Source organism: Heliangelus exortis, chromosome 19 (assembly GCF_036169615.1).
Source record: "Heliangelus exortis chromosome 19, bHelExo1.hap1, whole genome shotgun sequence".
Taxonomy (NCBI): Eukaryota; Metazoa; Chordata; class Aves; order Apodiformes; family Trochilidae; genus Heliangelus; species Heliangelus exortis.
Genome location: NC_092440.1, coordinates 315249 through 334096, shown reverse-complemented (window position 1 = coordinate 334096; position 18848 = coordinate 315249). Strand labels below are relative to the sequence as shown.

The 18848-nt window shown below is 60.8% G+C and overlaps 2 protein-coding genes across 4 annotated transcripts; one reads left to right on the top strand and one right to left on the bottom strand.

The window, feature by feature from the left end:
* Positions 1-236: 236 nt before the first annotated feature.
* THOC5 (THO complex subunit 5) lies at positions 237-13185 on the top strand. 3 transcript variants are annotated; one of them, XM_071762751.1, is made up of 20 exons: positions 237-312; positions 938-1037; positions 1527-1670; positions 2200-2313; positions 3133-3230; positions 3667-3813; positions 5237-5351; positions 5841-5973; positions 6915-6992; positions 7243-7283; positions 7827-7926; positions 8349-8457; positions 9822-9923; positions 10066-10162; positions 11177-11291; positions 11763-11866; positions 11952-12039; positions 12163-12278; positions 12531-12721; positions 12996-13185. In XM_071762751.1, the coding sequence occupies exons 2-20, from the start codon at positions 942-944 to the stop codon at positions 13057-13059; spliced, it is 2052 nt and encodes a 683-aa protein (XP_071618852.1). In that variant the 5' UTR covers positions 237-312; positions 938-941; the 3' UTR covers positions 13060-13185. The 3 variants fall into 3 exon arrangements, with proteins under 3 accessions (XP_071618852.1, XP_071618850.1, XP_071618851.1); XM_071762749.1 differs by having other exon boundaries at positions 283-312; positions 11141-11291; XM_071762750.1 differs by having other exon boundaries at positions 283-312; positions 11141-11291; positions 12979-13185.
* A 1219-nt stretch (positions 13186-14404) lies between these two features.
* NEFH (neurofilament heavy chain) lies at positions 14405-18726 on the bottom strand. The gene is given in 6 exon segments (XM_071762752.1): positions 14405-14665; positions 14729-14942; positions 14944-15807; positions 16078-16202; positions 16885-17084; positions 18160-18726. Coding segments are annotated over 6 exon segments (1968 nt in total). The 5' UTR covers positions 18602-18726; the 3' UTR covers positions 14405-14542.
* Between the last annotated feature and the right edge of the window lie 122 nt (positions 18727-18848).

The window sequence follows — 18848 nt, the reverse complement described above, 5'->3', positions numbered from 1 at the left end:
TTTATATGTAAAGTGTTGCAGGACCTCCAGACCGCCCCGGTGCCATTTGGGAGCCCCCTCGGTGCCATTTGGGACGCTCCCGGCCCCCTCCCGCGAATCCCATTCAGCTCCCGGACCCCCCCCAGCGGCGTCAATGAGAGCTTTGGGCCCGCCCCTTTCCTAACTCCGCCCCCTCATAGAAGCCACGCCCCATCCCAGCGGTCCTCCTACTCGAGTGACCGCTAGAGGGCGCCCTCAGCGGCTGTGCCGCTCTGCGCCGCGCTACTCGCTTCCGCTGACGCTATTTCCGGGTGGGCGGAGGGGAGAGGGGTGGTGAGCGGCGGGACCGGACGGGACTGAACCGGGGGTTGGACCCAGAGGGAGGGTGCGATCTCCTGGGATGCAGAAGAGGAGGAGGGGGCTGGGCCGGGGGTGCGGGAGGCCCGGGGTGTTGCAGCCTGGGGGGCTCCGGAGGAGCGGGAACACCCCCCATACACAGTCCGGGCCTGGTGTGCGGGGGCTCTGTGGGGGGGCTCCGGCCTAACGGGGACCCTCGGGGAGGTTGTGCTGCCATGTGGGGTCCTCTAGGAGAGCAGGGGCCCCGGAGTCGCTGTGCAGGGAGGCTCCAGGGGAGCACAGGCCCCTGGGCTGGGGGGTGGGGGCTTGGGAGAGTCTCTGGGCCTGGGGTGCTGAGGGAGGTCTGGGGTGCTGAGGGGGCTATGGGGGACTGGGGGGGGTCTCCAGGCTAGCGAGGCCCCCTGGGACCGAATGTACTGAGATCTGGGGGTCCCCTGAAGAAGCAGAGCCCTCAGGGCTGGGGTGCTGGGGCTCCAGAAGAGTGGGGGGCGCTGGGGGACAGAAGGGCTGGGGCTGGAGGGGCAGGGAGGGTGGTGTGGGGGTCCCAGGTGGGTTCAGTCCCCCCCAGGAGCAGTGGCTTTGCCCCCTGTCCCCCTGGCAGGGCCATGTCCTCAGACTCCAGCAAGAAGAGGAAACCCAAAGTGATCCGCACGGATGGGGGCCCCCAGGAGGGCAAACGGGGCAAGGGTGATGCTGAGCAGGTAGGGTGAGGCTCTGCTCCCACCTCCTCCTTCCCAGCCTCAGTTCTCCCCTCTGGAGAGCAGTGGGATCCTTTCCTCAGAGCCCAGGGTGCTCTGCACCTCCCCCTCTGGATTTGGGAACCCCATTTCCCTTAAGGAAACGCAGGGAGAGCCTGCAGGAGGCTGAGAGATCCCCTGGGGGGGGATGATGGGGGCTTCAAAGTGCTCCCAGCAGCACCTGGGTCACCCGGGCTCAGGGGGTGCTCCCTGGATCATCCAGGGAACATTCATCCCTGGAATTTTCTTATTGATCCTGGGCTGTGTTTATCCCACCCAGCACAGGGCAGAGATCGGAGCAAATTGACCCCAACTCCAGCCTTAAATTCCCAGGGGGTTTTGATATTTGCCTCCAGGGTTGTTCGTGCTCCTGGGTGTAGGGGGATGAGGATAAGGATAAGGGGCAGGACTGTGGGGCAGGAGGGGGGCAGCTGAGGGTCTCTGTCCCTGCAGGATGTGCGTTACTACAGTGAGGAGGGGGAGGTGGATCTCCGGGACCCCATCAAGGATTATGAACTCTACAGAGACACCTGCCAGGAGCTCCAGAGGCTGATGGCAGAAATCCAGGAGCTGAAGAGCCGAGGGATCAAGGATAATGTAAGGAGAAGGCTCAGTGCTGGCTTCCCTGGGGGGTTGCTGGTATTCTTTTCCTCTTAATCCCAGAAGAGGAGGAGCAGAACCCGTGTGCTGCTTTCCAGGGGGGGTGGAGCAGCCTCCCTTGGAACCATTCAAACCTGGGATAGCATGGTCATGGCTCTCCAGGTTCTCCAGACCCAGTTATGGTGAGCTCTGCTCCTGATGGGCTCCTGGAGCAGCATTTGGACCCCCCTGAGGGCATCAGGGCTGTGGCTGGGAGAGGCTTGAGCTGCCACCACCCCTCCTGTCCCCCCCCCCCCCCAGCAGCCTGGGCTGCTTCAGCCCCCAGACCCCCCAGGTTCTTTCCAGCAGGTTCTGACCCCCCTGGGAAGGCCCTGGGGGTGTGAATCCTGAGCTCAGCACCCAACCCCCTGTGTGGGCTGGCACCCAGTGCCTGCAGCCGGGGGGCTTTGTGGCCAGAGCTGCCTCCCCACACACACACACTCGTCCCTGTCCCCACACTCCTCCCCCTCCCCTCCCACCCCCCCAGGCTGCAGAGATTGATGAGAGGAGGCTCCAGAGCTGTGTGCACTTCATGACCCTGAAGAAGCTGAACCGCCTGGCACACATCCGGCTGAAAAAGGGCAGAGACCAAACCCACGAGGTGGGGGCAGGGCCTGGGGGGGTGGGATGAGGGCAGATGGGGATGCACAGAGCTCAGAAGCCATTTCTGCCTGGTCTGGGGGTGGGTGGGAGAGAGGGGTTTAATAAACAGCAGCCAGGGCCTGCATTTGTTTCTCTCAGGAGCTGTGGAGGTAAGGGATGGGGCTGCAGGGAGAACTGAGAGCAGCTTCCAGGGCCTGAAGGGGCTCCAGGAAAGCTGGGGAGGGACTTGGGACAAGGACAGGGAGGGATGGGATGAGGGGGAAGGGTTTGCAGCTGCAAGAGGGGAGATGGAGAGGAGATGCTGGGGAGGGAGAAGTTGTTTGGGGTGAGGGTGCTGAGCCCCTGTCCCAGGTTGCCCCCAGAAGCTGTGGCTGCCCCTTCCCTGGCAGTGTTGAAGGTTGGATGGGGCTTGGAGCACCCTGGGCTGTGGGAGGGGTCCCTGACCATGGAATGGGGGTTGGGACTGATTAATCTTTAAGGTCCCTTCCCACCCAAACCACTCTGGGGTTCATAACTCTGATGTTTATTGTACCACTGGGGAAACTGAGGCACAGGGAGAGGGTGCTGCTCATCTCCAGCAGGTCTGCCCTGTCCTTGTCCCCAGAAAATGCCACCTCTAGAGCAAGGTCAGTCTCCCATGAGGAGCTTTCCCAGCCCTTGAAAAATGTCATTTTACCCCCCCAGAAAAAACTGCAGTGTACCCTGAAGCCAGTCCCTTGCTGGCACAGTGAGCGAGGGGGGTGTTGGTGACTCTGGTGTCTCTGCTGGGAGGAAGGTGACAGCTTCACCATCCTCTCCCTGTTGGTGTCTGTTTCAGGCAAAGCAGAAAGTTGATGCCTATCACCTGCAGCTCCAGAACTTGCTCTATGAGGTGATGCACCTGCAGAAGGAGATCACCAAGTGCCTGGAATTCAAGTGAGTTTGAGGAGGGAGGAGGGGGAACCCCAGTCTGTCCAGCTTTGGGGTGGAGGTCTCCAGGTTTGGGGTCTCTTTGTCACATTCTCACATTTGCCTGGCCCCAGGGATGGAGGGGAGAGGGGGCTCTGGGGGTCACCTCACGGGTGTCCTGGGGTCCCTGTGCTGGGATATGAGGGAGGACCTGGAGCCAGGGGGGGCTGTGCTGGGCCCCAAACCTCCAGGAGTCAATCCAGGGGAGCAGAAGGAGTCTCCATGGAGGGAGGGAACCCTTATCAGCCCCTGCTGTGGCCTTGCAGTGTGAGGCTGGGCTGGCACTTTGTGGCTTCTGCACTGCTTCCCCACACTCTCCCCCTCCCCACATCTTCCTCTCCCTCTCCCCACACTCCTCCCTCTTCCCACTCTCTGTTCCTCAGCTTTTCCCCTCTCTTTGCAGATCAAAACATGAGGAGATTGAGCTGGTGAGCCTGGAGGAGTTTTACAGAGAGGCCCCCCCTGAAATCAGTCGTCCTTCCATCACCCTCTCTGAGCCCCACCAGCAGACCCTGGCCAGACTGGACTGGGAGCTGGAGCAGAGGAAGAGGTGGGGCCTGGTTTGAAGGAAAAAAACCCACACCCATACACCCCCCACCTTGATCTGTGGTGCCCAATTCACTTTTTAATTGGATTATTCTTCATTACCAGAAGTGAAGGGGCAGGGTGGCTGCTGCTGTCACCCTTCTGTGCCACGGTGGGGAGCTGCCTGCCTGGTGCTGAGCTGTCACTGTCACCAGTGGCCTGGTGGTGGCAGCCACCTCCTGGGCACATCTTCTGAGCCTCTCTGGGCTGGCCAGGCAGCTCAGCTGCTCCCTCTGCTCTCACCCCTCATTCCTGGGGTTTAACAGCTGCCAGCAGGAGCTTTTCCAGCTGAGCACAACCCACACCAGCTCACTGGGGTCACTGGTGCTGCTGGGAGCTCCAGCCCCTCCTGCTTGGCTTCTCCCAAACCCTCACATCCAGCCTGGCTGTTCCTGCCCTGGAACTGCAGCCTGGAGCTTCCAGAGGGCTTTGCCTGGGATTCTCCTGAGGGTTTTCCTTTACTGCAAAACTTCTCAGAGGGGAGAGGTGATCCAAGGGATCCAAGGGCCTGGGATTTCATGGCAGAGGAGGCTTGAAATCCCCTCCCTGCCTCCTTGCCCCATTGCTGCCCTCAGGAACACCACCATCACCTCACAGCTCATGGGGTGGGCAGAGCTTCTTCAGCTGCTGCAGGAGGTGCTGCTGCTGGGGGTGCTTGGGGCTCTTTCTGTTGGGATTTTCCACCTGGGATTTGCTTTCAGCTCTTCAGCACGTGCCTGGTGGGTGCTGTGCTGCCCTGGCTGGCTGGGGGAGCTCTGCAGAGGTGTTTCCAAACTTTGCATCCCAACCACTGTAGGTCAGAGCTCCCTTGGGGAGTGCTGAACCCCAAAATTCTGTTTGGAAGCAGAAACATTCCAGTCCTGCAGTGCCCCAGGTCTGTTCCCCCTGGGGGCAAAGTTCCTCTGATGGTCCCAAGGGGAGGGTGCCACACACACACACTCACTCTCCTGACATGGTTGGGACATTTTTGGGCAACACCCCCCATCCCCAGCTGGCCCTGCAGGGCCAGAGGTTGCCACCAGCAGCAGCAAAAAGGAGATTTCCCTTTTTTTCTCCCTAAACACAAGCAGACCCAGAGGGTCGGGGGGAGCTTACATCCTCCTGGCTTTCCCTCCCACGTAGGGAGGAACACTTGGTGATGGGGGAAACCTCAACTCCCACAGCTTTAACCAAAAAGTTGATGTGATTCTGGGGGGCTGAAGTGGAAAAGGCTCTGGTGGGATCAGCAGGATCTGCCAGGGAAGACCTGCTTGCTCTCCCTCTTCCCACCACTAAGCCTTTCCCTTCTGCCTCCACTTGCCCTGACAGTTCTTTCTTTGTCACCCTGAGCTCTTCTGGTTCCCGTGGTGCCTTTAGCCAGGTCAGTGCCCAAATTCCCCTCTCCTTAGGCTGGCAGAGAAGTACAAGGAGTGCCTGACCAGCAAGGAGAAGATCCTGAAGGAGATTGAGGTGAAGAAGGAATATCTGAGCAGCCTCCAGCCTCGACTCAACAGCATCATGCAGGTACTGGAGCTCTGCAAGGAGATGGGGGGGGTGGAGGGAAAGTTTTGGGGGGGCTCTGGGGGTTGTGCTAGAGAAGTTCAACTCCTGGGCTGGTTCTTCTTGGGAGCTGCTTCTTTCACAGTCCCCTGGGAGGAGGGGGAGATGGTGGCTCCTGTCAGAGCCTCCTTGTTTATGCGGCAATTCCTGCAGAGCTGCAGCTGGAGGAGTCATTAAAAATGGGCCTTTCCCTGGAGAGAGCCCGAGCTCAGTCCCAGCCCCTCACCACCTGCCTGGGGAGGGAAGAAACAAGAGAAGGAACTGGGTTATTTTCTGATCCAAAAGTTTTCCAAGCAACCAGGAGAGCTCTCAGCCCTTCCCAGGGCGGGCAGAGCTCGCTGTGCCACTGGGCTGCTTTCCAGTGTCCTCCTTGCCAGCTGGGGGTGGCAGAGGGGGTGAAGAAGGTGATTTTTCTGTTCTCAGTGACCAGGCTTCCTTCTCCTCTTCCCCCAGGCCTCCCTGCCTGTCCAGGAGTATCTCTTCATGCCCTTTGACCAGGCACACAAGCAGTACGAGACAGCCCGGCACCTCCCACCACCTCTCTACGTCCTCTTCGTTCAAGCCAGTGCCTATGGGCAGGCCTGTGGTGAGAGCACAGACCCTGGGGTCACCACTGTCACCAGCTGGGGCTGGGGGACAAGGTCAACCCTCCCCTCCACAGGCCAGATTTCACACCTGCTTGCAGGTCTGGGGACACTTGGGGAGGGTCCTCTTTGTCCCTTCTGCTCTGCCACCCGATTCTGCTGAGCCCAGAGGGGTTGGGGTGGCCTCAGTTGAGGCAGCAGCACTTGAAACCTTGTTTGCTCAGCTCCCTGGCTGGAAGAACTGCTTGGGAGACCCTTCTCAAGGTCAGCAGGGACATCCCTGCAGCCTGGGAGGTGGCTCAGGTGCTGACACAGCCTCTCAAGAGCTGTCACCCTGTGGGGTGGCTGTTAGGTTGTGCTACCCGGGGGTGGTGGGTGCCTCTCTCTGCCCTTACAGCTCTCCTCAAAGCCTCCTCCCCTTGGCCAGCTTTGCACTTGTGGGGGTTTGGGGAGCTCCCCCCTGGGTGAAGAGAGCTCAGGATCCCCCAGGGCTGTGCACACCTCCTTCATGGAGGAGCTGGAGCGTGGTGGAGGAGCTGCAGCCCCTCCTGTTCTCAGGCCCTTCAGGGAGCAGGGCAGGTGGCAGAGGAGCAGGGAAGGGCCACACAGGGACCCTGGGCCACACCAGTTCCTTTCTAAAGGACATCTGTGGCCATGCTGACCCAGCTCCTCACTCCCTCCTCCTGCCAGCCCCACCCCAACCCTCGGTAAAGATTTGGCTTTTATGGTTTCTAGGGACATTCCCTTCAAACCCAGGTTTTTTCCTCCTCTAACCCTACTCTCCCCAGGAGATCCAGCCCTGCAGTGTCCCCATGAGGCCCTCGGGACAGCCACTTCTTCCCCCTGAGCTTCCTCTGCCTCCCACAGCCATGCAGCAGGAGGGCAGGGCTGCTTCTCAAAGAGAAGTGGGGTCCATAGCTGAGGTTTTCTGTCTCCTCTGTAGATAAGAAGCTCGTGGTGGCCATTGAAGGGAGCGTGGAGGAAGCCAAAGCCCTGTACAAGCCACCTGAGGACTCCCAGGGTGAGCTTGGGAGGGTACAGGGTAGGGAAGGGGGTGGGTGCTGGAACAGGGCTGTGCCTGGTGTCTGCCCCTCTGTCCCCACAGCCATCCTGAGAGATTCTCACAGCCCCTTCTCTGCTGGAGTGAGCCCTGGGACTGGGGGACACCTTCCTGTGTGCCTGCAGCCTGCTGGGTCCAGGGTGGGGGTGTCGGGGTCCTTCTGGGAGTGGGAGAGCTGCCCTTGCCCCCCCTGACACCCCCCTCTCTGCAGATGATGAGAGCGACTCTGACGCAGAGGAGGAGCAGACGACGGTAAGGGACAGCCCTGTCCCCTCCTGGGGCCCCTCCCAGTGTTGGCTCATGCTGGCAAACCACCCCACACCTGCTAACTGGGAGGTACTGGGGGAACTGGGCCTGCTGGTAAATCACAGAATCCCAGAATGTCAGGTTGGAAGGGACCTCAAGGATCCTTCCAATATCATTGTTGATGTCAGATGTCCTGGTACCCCATCAAGCTGAGACTTCAAACTTACCAGAGTGGGGGAATCCACCCCTTCCCCTAGGAGGGAAAAACTGACCTTGTGTGTCCAAAATCGAGTGGTTTGTGGGAGGAGGGGGGTGCCAGTGCCAGCTTCTGCCCCCCAGTGCAGTAGAACCAGGGCACAGAGCTGCCCAGCTCCTGTCCCATCCTGCCCGGCAGCTCCAGCTGGAGCTGTTCCACTTTGTATAAATAGCCTGAAGCTGGGAGAGAGGCTGCTGTCCAGTGGGTAGGGAGGGGGGGGGAACCCATCTCCAACCCACTGGATTGCCAAGGAGTAGGAGGGGCAGGGGCTGAGGGCTCAGTGTCCCCCCCAGAAGCGGCGCCGTCCCACCCTGGGTGTGCAGCTGGATGACAAACGCAAGGAGATGCTGAAGAGGCACCCTTTGTCTGTCACCATCGACCTCAAATGCAAGGGTAAGCAGAGTCTGGTGGCCCTGGGGTGTGTAACAGCAGGTCCAGGGAGCACCCCAGCAGCAGTTTGGGATACTCAGGGAGAGCTCAGGGTGTTGGGGGGGAGGTTTTCCTGCCCCTGTCCCCAGCTGGGATGAGCAGGACCTTCCCTGGGAGGTGGTTTGTCACTGTCTGCTGGAGCTCCTCTCAGCCACGTGGGTGGGGTGACCTTGCTCTGAAGCTTTCTCCCTCAACTGGGAGCTCTTGGTGGGACCTTGGACCTGGCAGATGCTGAAAGGATGGTGCTGGGGGTTGCAGTGCCAGTACTTCCCCTCTCTGCTCCCTTTGCTGTCACCCCAGCAGGGGGGCACAGAGCCCTCTCTGCAGCCTGGAGCAGACAGTGATGTCCCTTCTTGGTGCAACAGTGATGTCCCTTCTTGGTGCAGATGAGAATGTCCTTCACCTCACCTTCTACTACCTGATGAACCTCAATGTCATGACAGTGAAAGCCAAGGTGACCACTGCTGTTGAGATGACAACTGCCATCAGTGCTGGGTAAGGAGAACCCAGGGGTGCTGACCCTGGAGCTCCTTGGGTGGAGACTCCTCCCCTTGTCCCTGCTGTTCTGCCATGCTCTGTGGCATGTGATGGCAATGTCCTTCTGCTGAGCCCCTCCATGTCACACTGCAGGGGAGGTCTTACCCTCAGTCCCTTGCCTGGGGCTCCCTGAGGGCCTTTGTGCTACTCTGCAGTTTCAAAGTGCTGCCTTGGCTTGTCCTTGGATGGGCAGCAGACACAGACCCTGCAGAGCACAGTTTTGGGGAGCTCCAGAACCCCACCAGGCTGCCACAGCCCAACCAGCATCTTCCTCCCTCTGTCCTGGGGCTGGGAGGTTGAGAACCTCTGAGGAGGAGCAGTGCCAGGCCTGTCAGGAGCTGGGGACAACTTCTGGTGCTTGTCACTTCAATCCCCTTCTCACAGCTGAGCTGCTTTTCCTGCCCCCAGCAGCTCCTGTCACCTCCTGGCTCTGGGGGGGTCACCTTGGCTTGGGTGCTGGACCTGCAGCCCCCTGTCCTCCCTCTGTATCCTGCTTTGGGTGAGGAACCAGGAGCTGGACCAGGAGCCTCCCAGGAAGCTCCCATCACCTCCCAGGGAGCTCCCATCACCTCCCAGGGAGCTCCCATCACCTCCCAGGCTGCTCCCATCACCTCCCAGGCTGCTCCCATCACCTCCCAGGCTGCTCCCATCACCTCCCAGGCTGCTCCCATCACCTCCCAGGCTGCTCCCATCACCTCCCAGGCTGCTCCCATCACCTCCCAGCTCCCCACTGTCTCTCCCAGGACCAGGAGGAGGTGCCTGAGGAACAGGGATGTGAGAGGCTGCTCAGTGGTAGCTGGAAGCAGCTGCTGCCTTCTCATCTGTCTTGCTTGGAGCCTCCTGCTCCTCTTGGGGTTCTCCCCAAGGTACCCAAACCCCCTTTGACAGCAGATGGAGCCTCTCCACAGGGCTAGAGGACCCCAAAACCAGCCAGCCCCCCAAATCTTAGGGCCCTGCATGGGTTTGTGAGTAAAGTCAGAGATGGAGAACTTTGTTTTGTGAAGGACAATTCCTTTGCTTCAGCTTCTCAAGTGGCAAACCAGACCCTGCTGGGGCTGGCCAGGCTTTCTCCAGGCACATCAGGTTTTGGGGTTCATGGACTGATGTGCCTGGGGCCTTGGGGAGCTGTTGGTTCCCTGTAATTTCTGTCTTTTTCCCTGCCTGGGAGGAGACAGCTCTCTCCTTTTGGAGTGGAATGGAGGGGAACCCAACAGGGAGAGCTCATAATCCCCTTCTGGGGGCTCAGAGCCTCTTAGGGGCCACCCAAGGGAGATCTGGAGCCCCAGGCTGCTCCTGATGAATCTTTTCTCTCCTCCTGCCAGTGACCTGCTCTCCCCAGACTCCCTCCTCAACTGCCTCTACCCAGGAGACCACGGGAGGAGAACTCCCAACCCAGCCAACCAGTTCCAGTTTGATAAAGTGGGGTGAGTGGGGCAGCACCCAACAGAGGCTGCAGGGTGAGCACCCAGCACCACGTGTCCCTGGCCAGGAGGACTCAGTGGCTGGGAAGCTGGTGTCCTGCTGGCAGGGAATGTGGTGGTGGCATCACCCTTCTTGTCCCCACAGCATTGTGACCTTGAGTGACTACGTGGCAGAGCTGGGGCACCCCTACCTCTGGGTGCAGAAGTTGGGAGGGCTGCACTTCCCCAAGGATCAGCCTCAGGCATGTCAGACCCCCTGGAACCTTGAGCTCTGGGGGAGGTTTTGGGGGACACTTGTTGGGTCTTGTCCCCACAGCTGCACCAAAAGACAGCACAGCCTTGGCTCAGTTGGGAGAATCCTGGAGTCCCAGACTGGTTTGTGTTGGAAGGGACTCCAGTTGGATGCTGAGTTGAAGGGGGTGTGAGGGCTGCTGGGGGCATGCAGAGCATCCTGGGGTGCTGGTTCTGTCCCTGGGTGGGGTCTGTATGGACCTTGGGGGCTGAGGGAGGGGTCTCGGAATGAAGTGGAAGGAGATCTGGATGAGAATCCTGGAGTTTCAGTCTGGTTTGGGTGGGAAGGGACCTTAAAGCCCCCCCAGTGCCACCCCTCCCATGGTCAGGGACACCTCCCACAGCCCAGGGTGCTCCAAGCCCCATCCAACCTTCAACACTGCCAGGGAAGGGGCAGCCACAGCTTCTGGGGGCAACCTGGGACAGGGGCTCAGCACCCTCACCCCAAAGAATTTCTCCCTCCCTGCCCAAGATCTCCTCTCCATTTCCCCTCTTGCAGCTGCAAACCCTTCCCCCTCATCCCATCCCTCCCTGTCCTTGTCCCAAGTCCCTCCCCAGCTTTCCTGGAGCCCCTTCAGGCACTGGAAGCTGCTCTAAGGTCTCCCCATGGGATCCTTCTCTTCTCCAGCCTCAACACCCCCGACTCTCTCCCCCTGGCTCCAGAGCTGCTCCAGCCCTCCCAGCAGCTCCAGGGCCTCCTCTGCACTGGCTCCAACACCTCCCTGTCCTTCTGCTGATGGGGACCCCAGAGATGGGCCCAGTGTCCTGTGTCTGTCCCCTGAGTCTGTGTGTGACAGCCCCCAGACCCTTTTGTCTCCCTGAGCAGTGACTCCAGTGCCCTCCTGTCTCCAGGTGGTGGCTCCTGGAGCAGTGGGGTTGTGACAGTCCCTCGTGCCCACAGAGTGGGGTGGTGACAGTCCCTCCTACAGACACAGTGGGGTGGTGACAGTCCCTCCTGCCCACAGCACACGGTGACAGCTGACAACTCCCTGAGTGCCAGCCACATGGAGCTGACAGTGAAGCTGCTGCGGTCCCGCCTGCAGTCCCGCCTGGCTCTGCACAAGCAGTTTGCCTCCCTCGGTGAGTCCCAGGCTTCCCAGCCCCCCCAGGACAAGGGAGAGGGGACACAGGAGGTGACTGATGTCAGGACAGCTCTGCAGTGCCACCCTCAGTGCTCCCAGGTGTCCCCTCTGCCCTCACTGGTGGGGGGGCTGCCCCCGGGTGGGTGGGAGAGGAAGGTTGTGTCCCTTCCCAATGCCCAGCATCCCTTTGGGAATGGGTTTTCCTGCTCTGGGAATCGTTTTGGGTGGTGGTGGGAGGTGACCCAGACACCCAGACATGTCCTGCACCCACCCAGCAGGGTGGTTTGTCCCCTGCCAAGGCTCTGAGCTCCAGCAGGATCACTGCTGAGCCCTTCATTGCACCTGAGGAAGGTGCCAGCAGGGTAACAGTGTCCCCAGGTCCCAGTTTTAGAGCATGTCCACCTTCAGGATGGTGACAGCTCTGTCCCCAGCCTCCTCCCAGCTCAGGTGGCCTTGTCCTTGGTTGCAGAGCATGGGGTTGTGCCAGTCTCCAGTGAGTGCCAGCATCTTTTCCCTGCCAAGATTGTCTCCCGGCTGGTGAAGTGGACAGCCATTCCCTATGAAGATTATGCAGTAGGTGCCAAGCCCTGAGCATGGAACCCTTCCAGCTCCTTCCTGCGTCCAGCATCTCCTCATTCCTCTTCTTCCCTCCTTGCAGGAGCTGCCCTACACTAAAGATGTCATCGAGGCAGGCTTGGCTGAGGACACTCACCTCTACTACATGGCCCTGATTGAAAGAGGCACAGGTTGGGTGACTTGCCTTCCCCTCACTCCCACCCCCAAGCATTCCAGGACAGCCTCTGGGTTTTCTGGGATATCCATCCCACCTGGAGGCCCTGGGGATGATGTTTTATGCCTGCTCTGCTCAGCCAAGCTGCAGGCTGCTGTGGTGGTGAACCCAGGGTACTCCACCCTGCCCCCTGTCTTCAGCCTCTGTCTCAACTGGAAAGGGGAAAGGACCAGCAGCAATGATGACAACATCAGGGTAATGGGCTGGGGGGATGGGCCTGGCACTGGGGGGGGTTCCAGTGCTCCCATGTCCAGAATAAATGGGCCCTGAGGTGAGCTCGGGGCCAGGCAGCCCCCTGAGACCTGCTGGGTCCTAAAGGGCTGAGCCTCAGGACCACTTTGCCCCCACCCCACTTTGCCCCAATTCTACCTTTCCCCAATCCCACTTTGCCCTGGTTCTGCCTTGTCCCCATCCCACTTTGCCCCATCCCCATGTTTCCCCATCCAGGCCATGGAGAGTGAGGTGAATGTACACTACAAGGAGCTCTGGGGTCCCAAGCCAGGCTCCCAGCTGCTGACCAACCAGCTCCAGAGGCTCTGCATGGTGCTGGATGTCTACCTGGAGACTGAGCCCCACGACCCCAGTGTGGAGGGACCCAAGGAGTTTCCCCAGGAGAAAATGTGTCTGCGTTTGGTCAGGTGGGGACACCACACCCTGGGGGGTTGGGGGGGGGGGGGGGGGGGGGTGTGCTAACAGGGACCCAGTTTGGGGTTTGTGTTGGGTCAGGGGAGAACCCCACACCCTGGGGAGCTAGGGGGGGGATGAGGGTGCTAAAAGGGGTTTGAACCCCCGCTCTGGGGATTTTCCCTCCTGCAGTGGGGCAGGACTCCCAAGACCAGGTTTGTTTTTTTTTTTGGGGGGGGGGGAAGGTCATGGGTTGCCTGACCCCCCCTAGGTCTCATCTTCTTCCAGGGGACCCATGCGCCTGAAGCCCTTCAAGTTCAACTACCCCCAGGGCTTCTTCAGCCACCGCTGAGCCTCATCCTGCCCACGGAGAGGAGCAGCCCCAGCCCACACTTTTTTTAATTTTCAGAGATTTTGGGGGGGGGGGGTTCAACTGAAGATTTTGTAGCCCAAAGGATTAAACCCTGTGCTGAAGGCAGAGTGTGTGGCTGCCCTCTCTGTTGGGGTGGGGTGGGGGAGCTGCAGCAACCCTGATCCCCCTTCTCTCTCTGGGCTCTGGCCTTGCTGCAGGTACAGCCCTGTGCTTGGGGGGGCTGCCTGCCTCCTGCCCTCCCCACTGCAGGGCTTGGGGACCTCCCAGCTGAGCTGGCTAAAAACTGCCAGGGCTAAAAATATTCCCTCCCCAGAGCCTGCACTGCAGCCCTGCCTCTCCCTGCCTGCCAGCACCTGACTCAGCACCACCCCAAACCAAGGGGGGGGGGGGGGGGTTAGCTGCTTCCCCAGGGGGTCAGAACCCATCAGAACCGTGCCAGGGGGTAGGGGGTGGGACTCCCAGCACCCCCAGTTCCCTGCTGGGGGTTCTGTCCCACCACCAGAGGTGCTTCCAAGGTCAGTGTCAGCATCACTGTGTCCCTCCCACCTACCCCCTCTAGGTGATTTTCTCTTCCCCCCCGCCCCCTCCAAGAGGGATTTTTCTCCCAGGAATGCTGACAGAACCTCCCCTGACTGCAGTGCTGAGTTTCTAATGGGCTTTGCCACCCCTCCCAGCAGCCAGGCTTTAAAAAGAGAAGAATAAAAAGAATAAGACTTCTTTAAATCCTTTGCAGACCACGGGAGGGGGGCAGGGTAGAAGTCCCTGTTCTAGCCCCCCCACCCCCCACCCCGGGTCTTTCACCCTGCTGTGCAGTGGATTTTCCCCCCCTAGGAAGGCAGCCAAGGGGGGGTGGAAAGACCCATGTCATCCCCCAGCCCTGGCTGACAGCTCCCAGTCCCCCCAAGCCAAGATTTTCTGCTTTGCAGTAGCATCTCTTTGTGTGTCCCACCCCCCACCAAAAAAAAAAAAAAAAAAAAAATTAAAAGGCAGCAGAGCCAGGGGGGTCTCTGTAAGCACTTTATTTGGTTATTGCACAGAAAGCAAATAACAGTGGGCTGAGGTTCCTGGTGCTCTGTGTGCCTGTGTGTCACTCCAGCTGCAGCCTGTGTCAGCCCTGGGGAGGGGACAATTCTGTCCCCCACCCCCAGGTCAGGGATAAACCCTGCAGCCCCCCTCCAGCCCCCCTCCCAAGCAGCAAGAGCTCTGCATTGCACTCATCCTTCCTTTGCACATACATGAAATAAATGCACTTATTGGAGAAGAAAAGGGGGGAGCAGGTCCCCTGGGGGGCAGGGGGGTCTCCCCCTTGGGTAGAATTCAAGTGTTTAACTGTGGTGTTCAGCATGGGGCACGTTCTGCAGCTCTGCCCCCACCTATTGCTAAGGTAGAGCCCTGCCCTGGGGGGAACCTGGCAGCTCTCACCCCCTGGGGGGGGGGGTCCTTCAGCACCCAGGACCCCCCCTCACTTCTTCCCAGTGGGCACTGCAGCTTTGCCCTCCTTGCTGGAGGGAGCCTCAGCCTTGGGGGGCTCCTTGCTGGCCTTGGGCTCATCTTTGGGTTTTGCTTTAGCTTTGGGTTCCTCCACCTTCTTGGGCTCTTCCGCCTTCTCCTTCTTGGGCTCCTCCACCTTCTCCTTGGGCTCCTCCACCTTCTCCTTCTTGGGCTCTTCCGCCTTCTCCTTCTTGGGCTCTTCTGCCTTCTCCTTCTTGGGCTCTTCTGCCTTCTCCTTCTTGGGCTCTTCTGCCTTCTCCTTGGCCTTTGGCTTCTCAGCCTCCTTGCCAACCTCCAGCTGAGGTTTTGGTGGAGCTTCCTCAGCTTTTCTTTCTGCTGCAGGTTTGGGGCCTGGCTTAGGGGGTCTCCTTCCCTTCTGCCACAGATTCCACCTTCTCTTTGGGTTTCTCCTCCACCTGGGCTGGGACATCCTTCTTGGGAGCTTCCTCTTTCCTGCCTTCCTCAGCTCCAGGCTTGGAGGGAGCCTTCACTTCCTTGGGCTGCTCTTCCTTTGGAGGGGCTTTTGGCTCCTTCAGAGGGGAGGGGGGGGACCTCCTTGCGTGGGGCCACTTCATCCTGGGGGGCCCTTGGCCTCTTCCTTTGCAGGAGACTTGACTTTTCTCAGGGGACTTCACAGATGGGGTCTTGGCCTCCTCCTTCGAGGGGGTTGGGGGTTCCTCTGGGGACTTCATCACTGGGGTCTTGGCCTCTTCTTTCAAGGGGGTTGAGGGTTTCTCTGGGGACTTCACCACTGGAGTCTTGGGCTCCTCCTTTGAAGGAATTGGGGGCTTTTCAGGGGATTTGACAGCCGGGGTCTTGGCCTCCTCCTTTGAAGGAGGTGCAGGTTTCTCTGGGGACTTCACAGCTGGGGTCCTGGCCTCCTCCTTTGAGGGGGACTCAGGTTTCTCTGGGGACTTGGCCTCTTTTGCAGGAGACTTGGCCTCCTCTTCGCCCTCTGCTTCAGCTTTCTCCTCTTCTTCCTCCTCCTTTTCAGCTTCCTCCTCTTCCTCTTCAGCTTCCTCCTCTTTCTCAGCCTCATCCTCTTCAGTGACCTCCTCAGTCACCTGGATTTCCTCTGTCTGCTCCTCCACTATCACTGTCTCCTTCTCAGATTTTTCCACCACCCTGATCTTCTCCTCACTCTTCACCTTGATGGGAACTTTGGGGACCACCTCAGGGAAGGAGATCATCCCAAAGCCAGACTCAATCCGATATTCCTCCCCTTCCAAGAGTTTCCTACCAGAAAGAGACCAGAGCAGGGACACAGTCAGTGATTGCTTCTCACCTCCTGCCATGACCAGGAGCTGACAGCCATGTCCTGCAGCTCCATCTCCTTCCTCCTCCTCCACTGTGGGCTCTGCAGATTGCTCACCCATGTGCAGGGTTGGGTCCCCCAATTGGACACCACGACCCTTGGAGGATGGATGGGCTCTTCCTCACCAAGAAGGAGTGTCCCCAAAGCCACCAGCAACAAGGGGCTGGCCAAGACCCTCCCCCCTTCCATACCTATAGGCAGCAATCTCGATGTCCAGGGCCATTTTGACATTGAGCAGATCCTGGTACTCCCGGAGCTGAGCTGCCATCTCCCACTTGGTGTTCCTCAGCTCACTGTCAAGCTGCTGGATGGTTTCCTGCAGCAGACAGAGCAATAGGTGACCTGGGGGAGCAGTCCCCAGGAGCAGTAGGGCACAGAGCACCCCTAAATAGTCTTCTGCTCACCATCAGGGGGCTGTCCCTGCAGCCACCTCCTCCTGCAACCACAGAGGGACAGGGACACTGCAAGGGGCTCTTGGTGTGTCCAACACCCTTAGAGGGGACCCTTTGTCCCCTTGCGGGGGACCCTTGGGGGACTGAGAGCTGCTGTGCAACCCCCCCCTCCCCAGAACACCCTTGGGCAGGGACAAGCACTGGGAACATCTCCAGGACCTGGGTCAGTCTGGTGGCCACCAAACCCCATCCAGAGGCTAATGAGGGCAGGGCAGCACCCTGGGGACAGTGTCTCAGATCACAGCCACCACCCAGTGCAGTACAGCTCTGCTCTGTGGGACACACGGCAGAGCCTGAACCCGGAGCAGGTGGCTGTCACTGAGGTTCTGGGCAGCTCAAAGCCAGGCAGAGGGGGTGGGACAGCTCTGTCATGGGTGAGGGGACACAACGGGTCACACAACGGGGACACACGGGTGTCTCAGGACACAACCTGGAAGCTCCACTCAGCCCTGGCTGTTCTGCTTCCCATTCCCACAGCCAAAGCTCCAGCGCTGCTCCCTCCCTACCAAACCCCAGCACGGGGCTGCTGCCCCTGTCCCCCTGCACCTGATAGGAGAGGACATCTGCCTGGTGGCGTTCTTCCGAGTCCTGCCGCTGCCTCTCCAGTGATTCCTGCGTCCCTTTCAGGGCTTCCAGCTCGGTGCTCTTGGCCTGGAGCTGCCGGCGGTACTCGCAGATCTCCTCCTGGGCCAGGCGCATGGCATCTGTGTTCACCTTGGCCACCTCCGAGAGCTTGTCCAGCCTCACTGCGACAGGGACAGGAGCAGCTGCAGGGCCGGATGGGGGAGGGGGGGGGGGGGGGGGGGGAGGGAGGAGGGAGAGAGGGGGCAGGAAGGAGCCTGCACCCCCCTCCTGGGGAACCCCCCGTGCTTCTGGAGTCCCTGCAGAGCCAGCCTTGGGCTCACCAGGGAGGTAGAGGCACCCGGTTTGAGCAGATGCTTTCCCCATCCTGGACTGTCTTTGGGTTTTTTGGTTTTTTTTCCCCAGTGCAAACCCACTCTGCCCACCCACCCCCCACCCGCGTTTCCAATGGGTGTGGTGGCCGGGGACTGAGACTGCCCCACGGCTCCGGACATCCCGAGGTGAGGCGGGTGGGGGGGGTGGGCACAGCCACCCCTGGGGGGTCGGGCAGGGGTGGCAGGGGTGGGGACACACGGAGCCGGCTGTCCCCGCGGGTGTCCCCGGGGTGCGGGAGGAGGGAGGGATGGGCTGGCCCCGAGGCCGCTGTCCGTGGTGCTGAACCCGGTGCTGGTTCCGCCTTCCACTCCCGGTACCGTAGTGCCCCACCCACCCAACCAGCGCAGCACGGACACTCCCTGCTCCCCCCTCCCCTTTAGGGGTGCGGCACACACACCCCCCGCAACACACCGCAACCCCCTGGGGCCTGGCGCCAGTGCGAGTGACACCCTGCGGCATTTAAATGGGGGAGGAGGGGGTCACCCCATGGATTTGCGGGGGCTGTGCCACCCACCCCAAAACGCACTGCGGGGCGGGGGACACTGGGGAGCCGCTGGGGTTACCCTAGCGCCCTCCCGGAGTGCTGGGTACATGGGGAGGGGGCGAGCTCCCCCCAACGCCCTCCCGAAACTCAGTGCAGACTTGGGGGGGTGCAGGGGGAGGGAGGAGGGTGTGCCTGCACCGCCTAGGGGGAGAGCAGGCTAAACCCCCCCCCCCGGAATGCACTATATATGGGGAGGGGGGGCATAGGGGTGCCCTAATGCCCTCCCGGGGCTCGGCATGCAGTGGGGTCCTCTGAAAAGGGGAAGGAAGGGGTGGGGGTCTGCCGGCAGGGTGCGGGAGGGGGGGTACACATACACTCACCTCGGAACCACTCCTCGGCCTGCTGGGTGCTGCGGGCCGCCGTGCCTTCCAGCTGGGCACGAAGGTCCCGGAGAGCAGCGGTGACCCCGGGGCGGAGAGCTGCGGGGGGTTCCCCGAGGGGCTCCGGGCGGGCTCCCCGCAGCAGAGCTCCCACTTCCGCCCGGTGCTGCCTCCGCAGCAGCTCCGCTTCTTCTCGCAGAGCCCGGGCCCGCTCCTCCAGCGGCCCCCGAGCCCGTTCTTCTTGGGCTGAGAGCTGAGCCAAGCCCCGGGCCGCCGCTTCCAGCTCCGTTCGCTGCCGGGCCTCCTCCTCCAACCGGCCCCGCAGGATGGCCACGTCCTCGGTTAAACGCGCCCGTTCCAGCCTCAGCTGCCCCTTCTCGGCTCCCAACCGCAGGACCGTACCCCGCATATCACGCAGCTCCCGGGCGTACAGCTCGCCCATCGCTGAGCGTCCCGCCTGCTGCTGCCGCAGGGCCGCCGCCTCCGCCGCCAGCGCCCGGTTCTGCTGCTCCAGAGCCCGGACCCGTTCGATGTAACCGGCGAAGCGATCGTTCAGCACCTGCAAGAGCTCCTTCTCGTTCCGCGCCCGCGGTTCTCCGTTTAGCGAGTCCAGGCTTTCGGTGGAGGAAGCGGCAGCGCTGCCGCCGCCCCCCCCTCCTCCTCCTCCGCCGCCGCCGACCCCCAACCCA

Bases quoted from the DNA above. Each gene is read 5' to 3' on its own strand.
- THOC5 (XM_071762749.1), top strand. From the start codon at position 942: ATGTCCTCAGACTCCAGCAAGAAGAGGAAACCCAAAGTGATCCGCACG. The intron at 5,974-6,914 runs GTGAGAGCACAG...TCTCCTCTGTAG, and splicing joins TGCCTATGGGCAGGCCTGTG to ATAAGAAGCTCGTGGTGGCC. The intron at 10,163-11,140 runs GCATGTCAGACC...TCCCTCCTACAG, and splicing joins TCCCCAAGGATCAGCCTCAG to ACACAGTGGGGTGGTGACAG.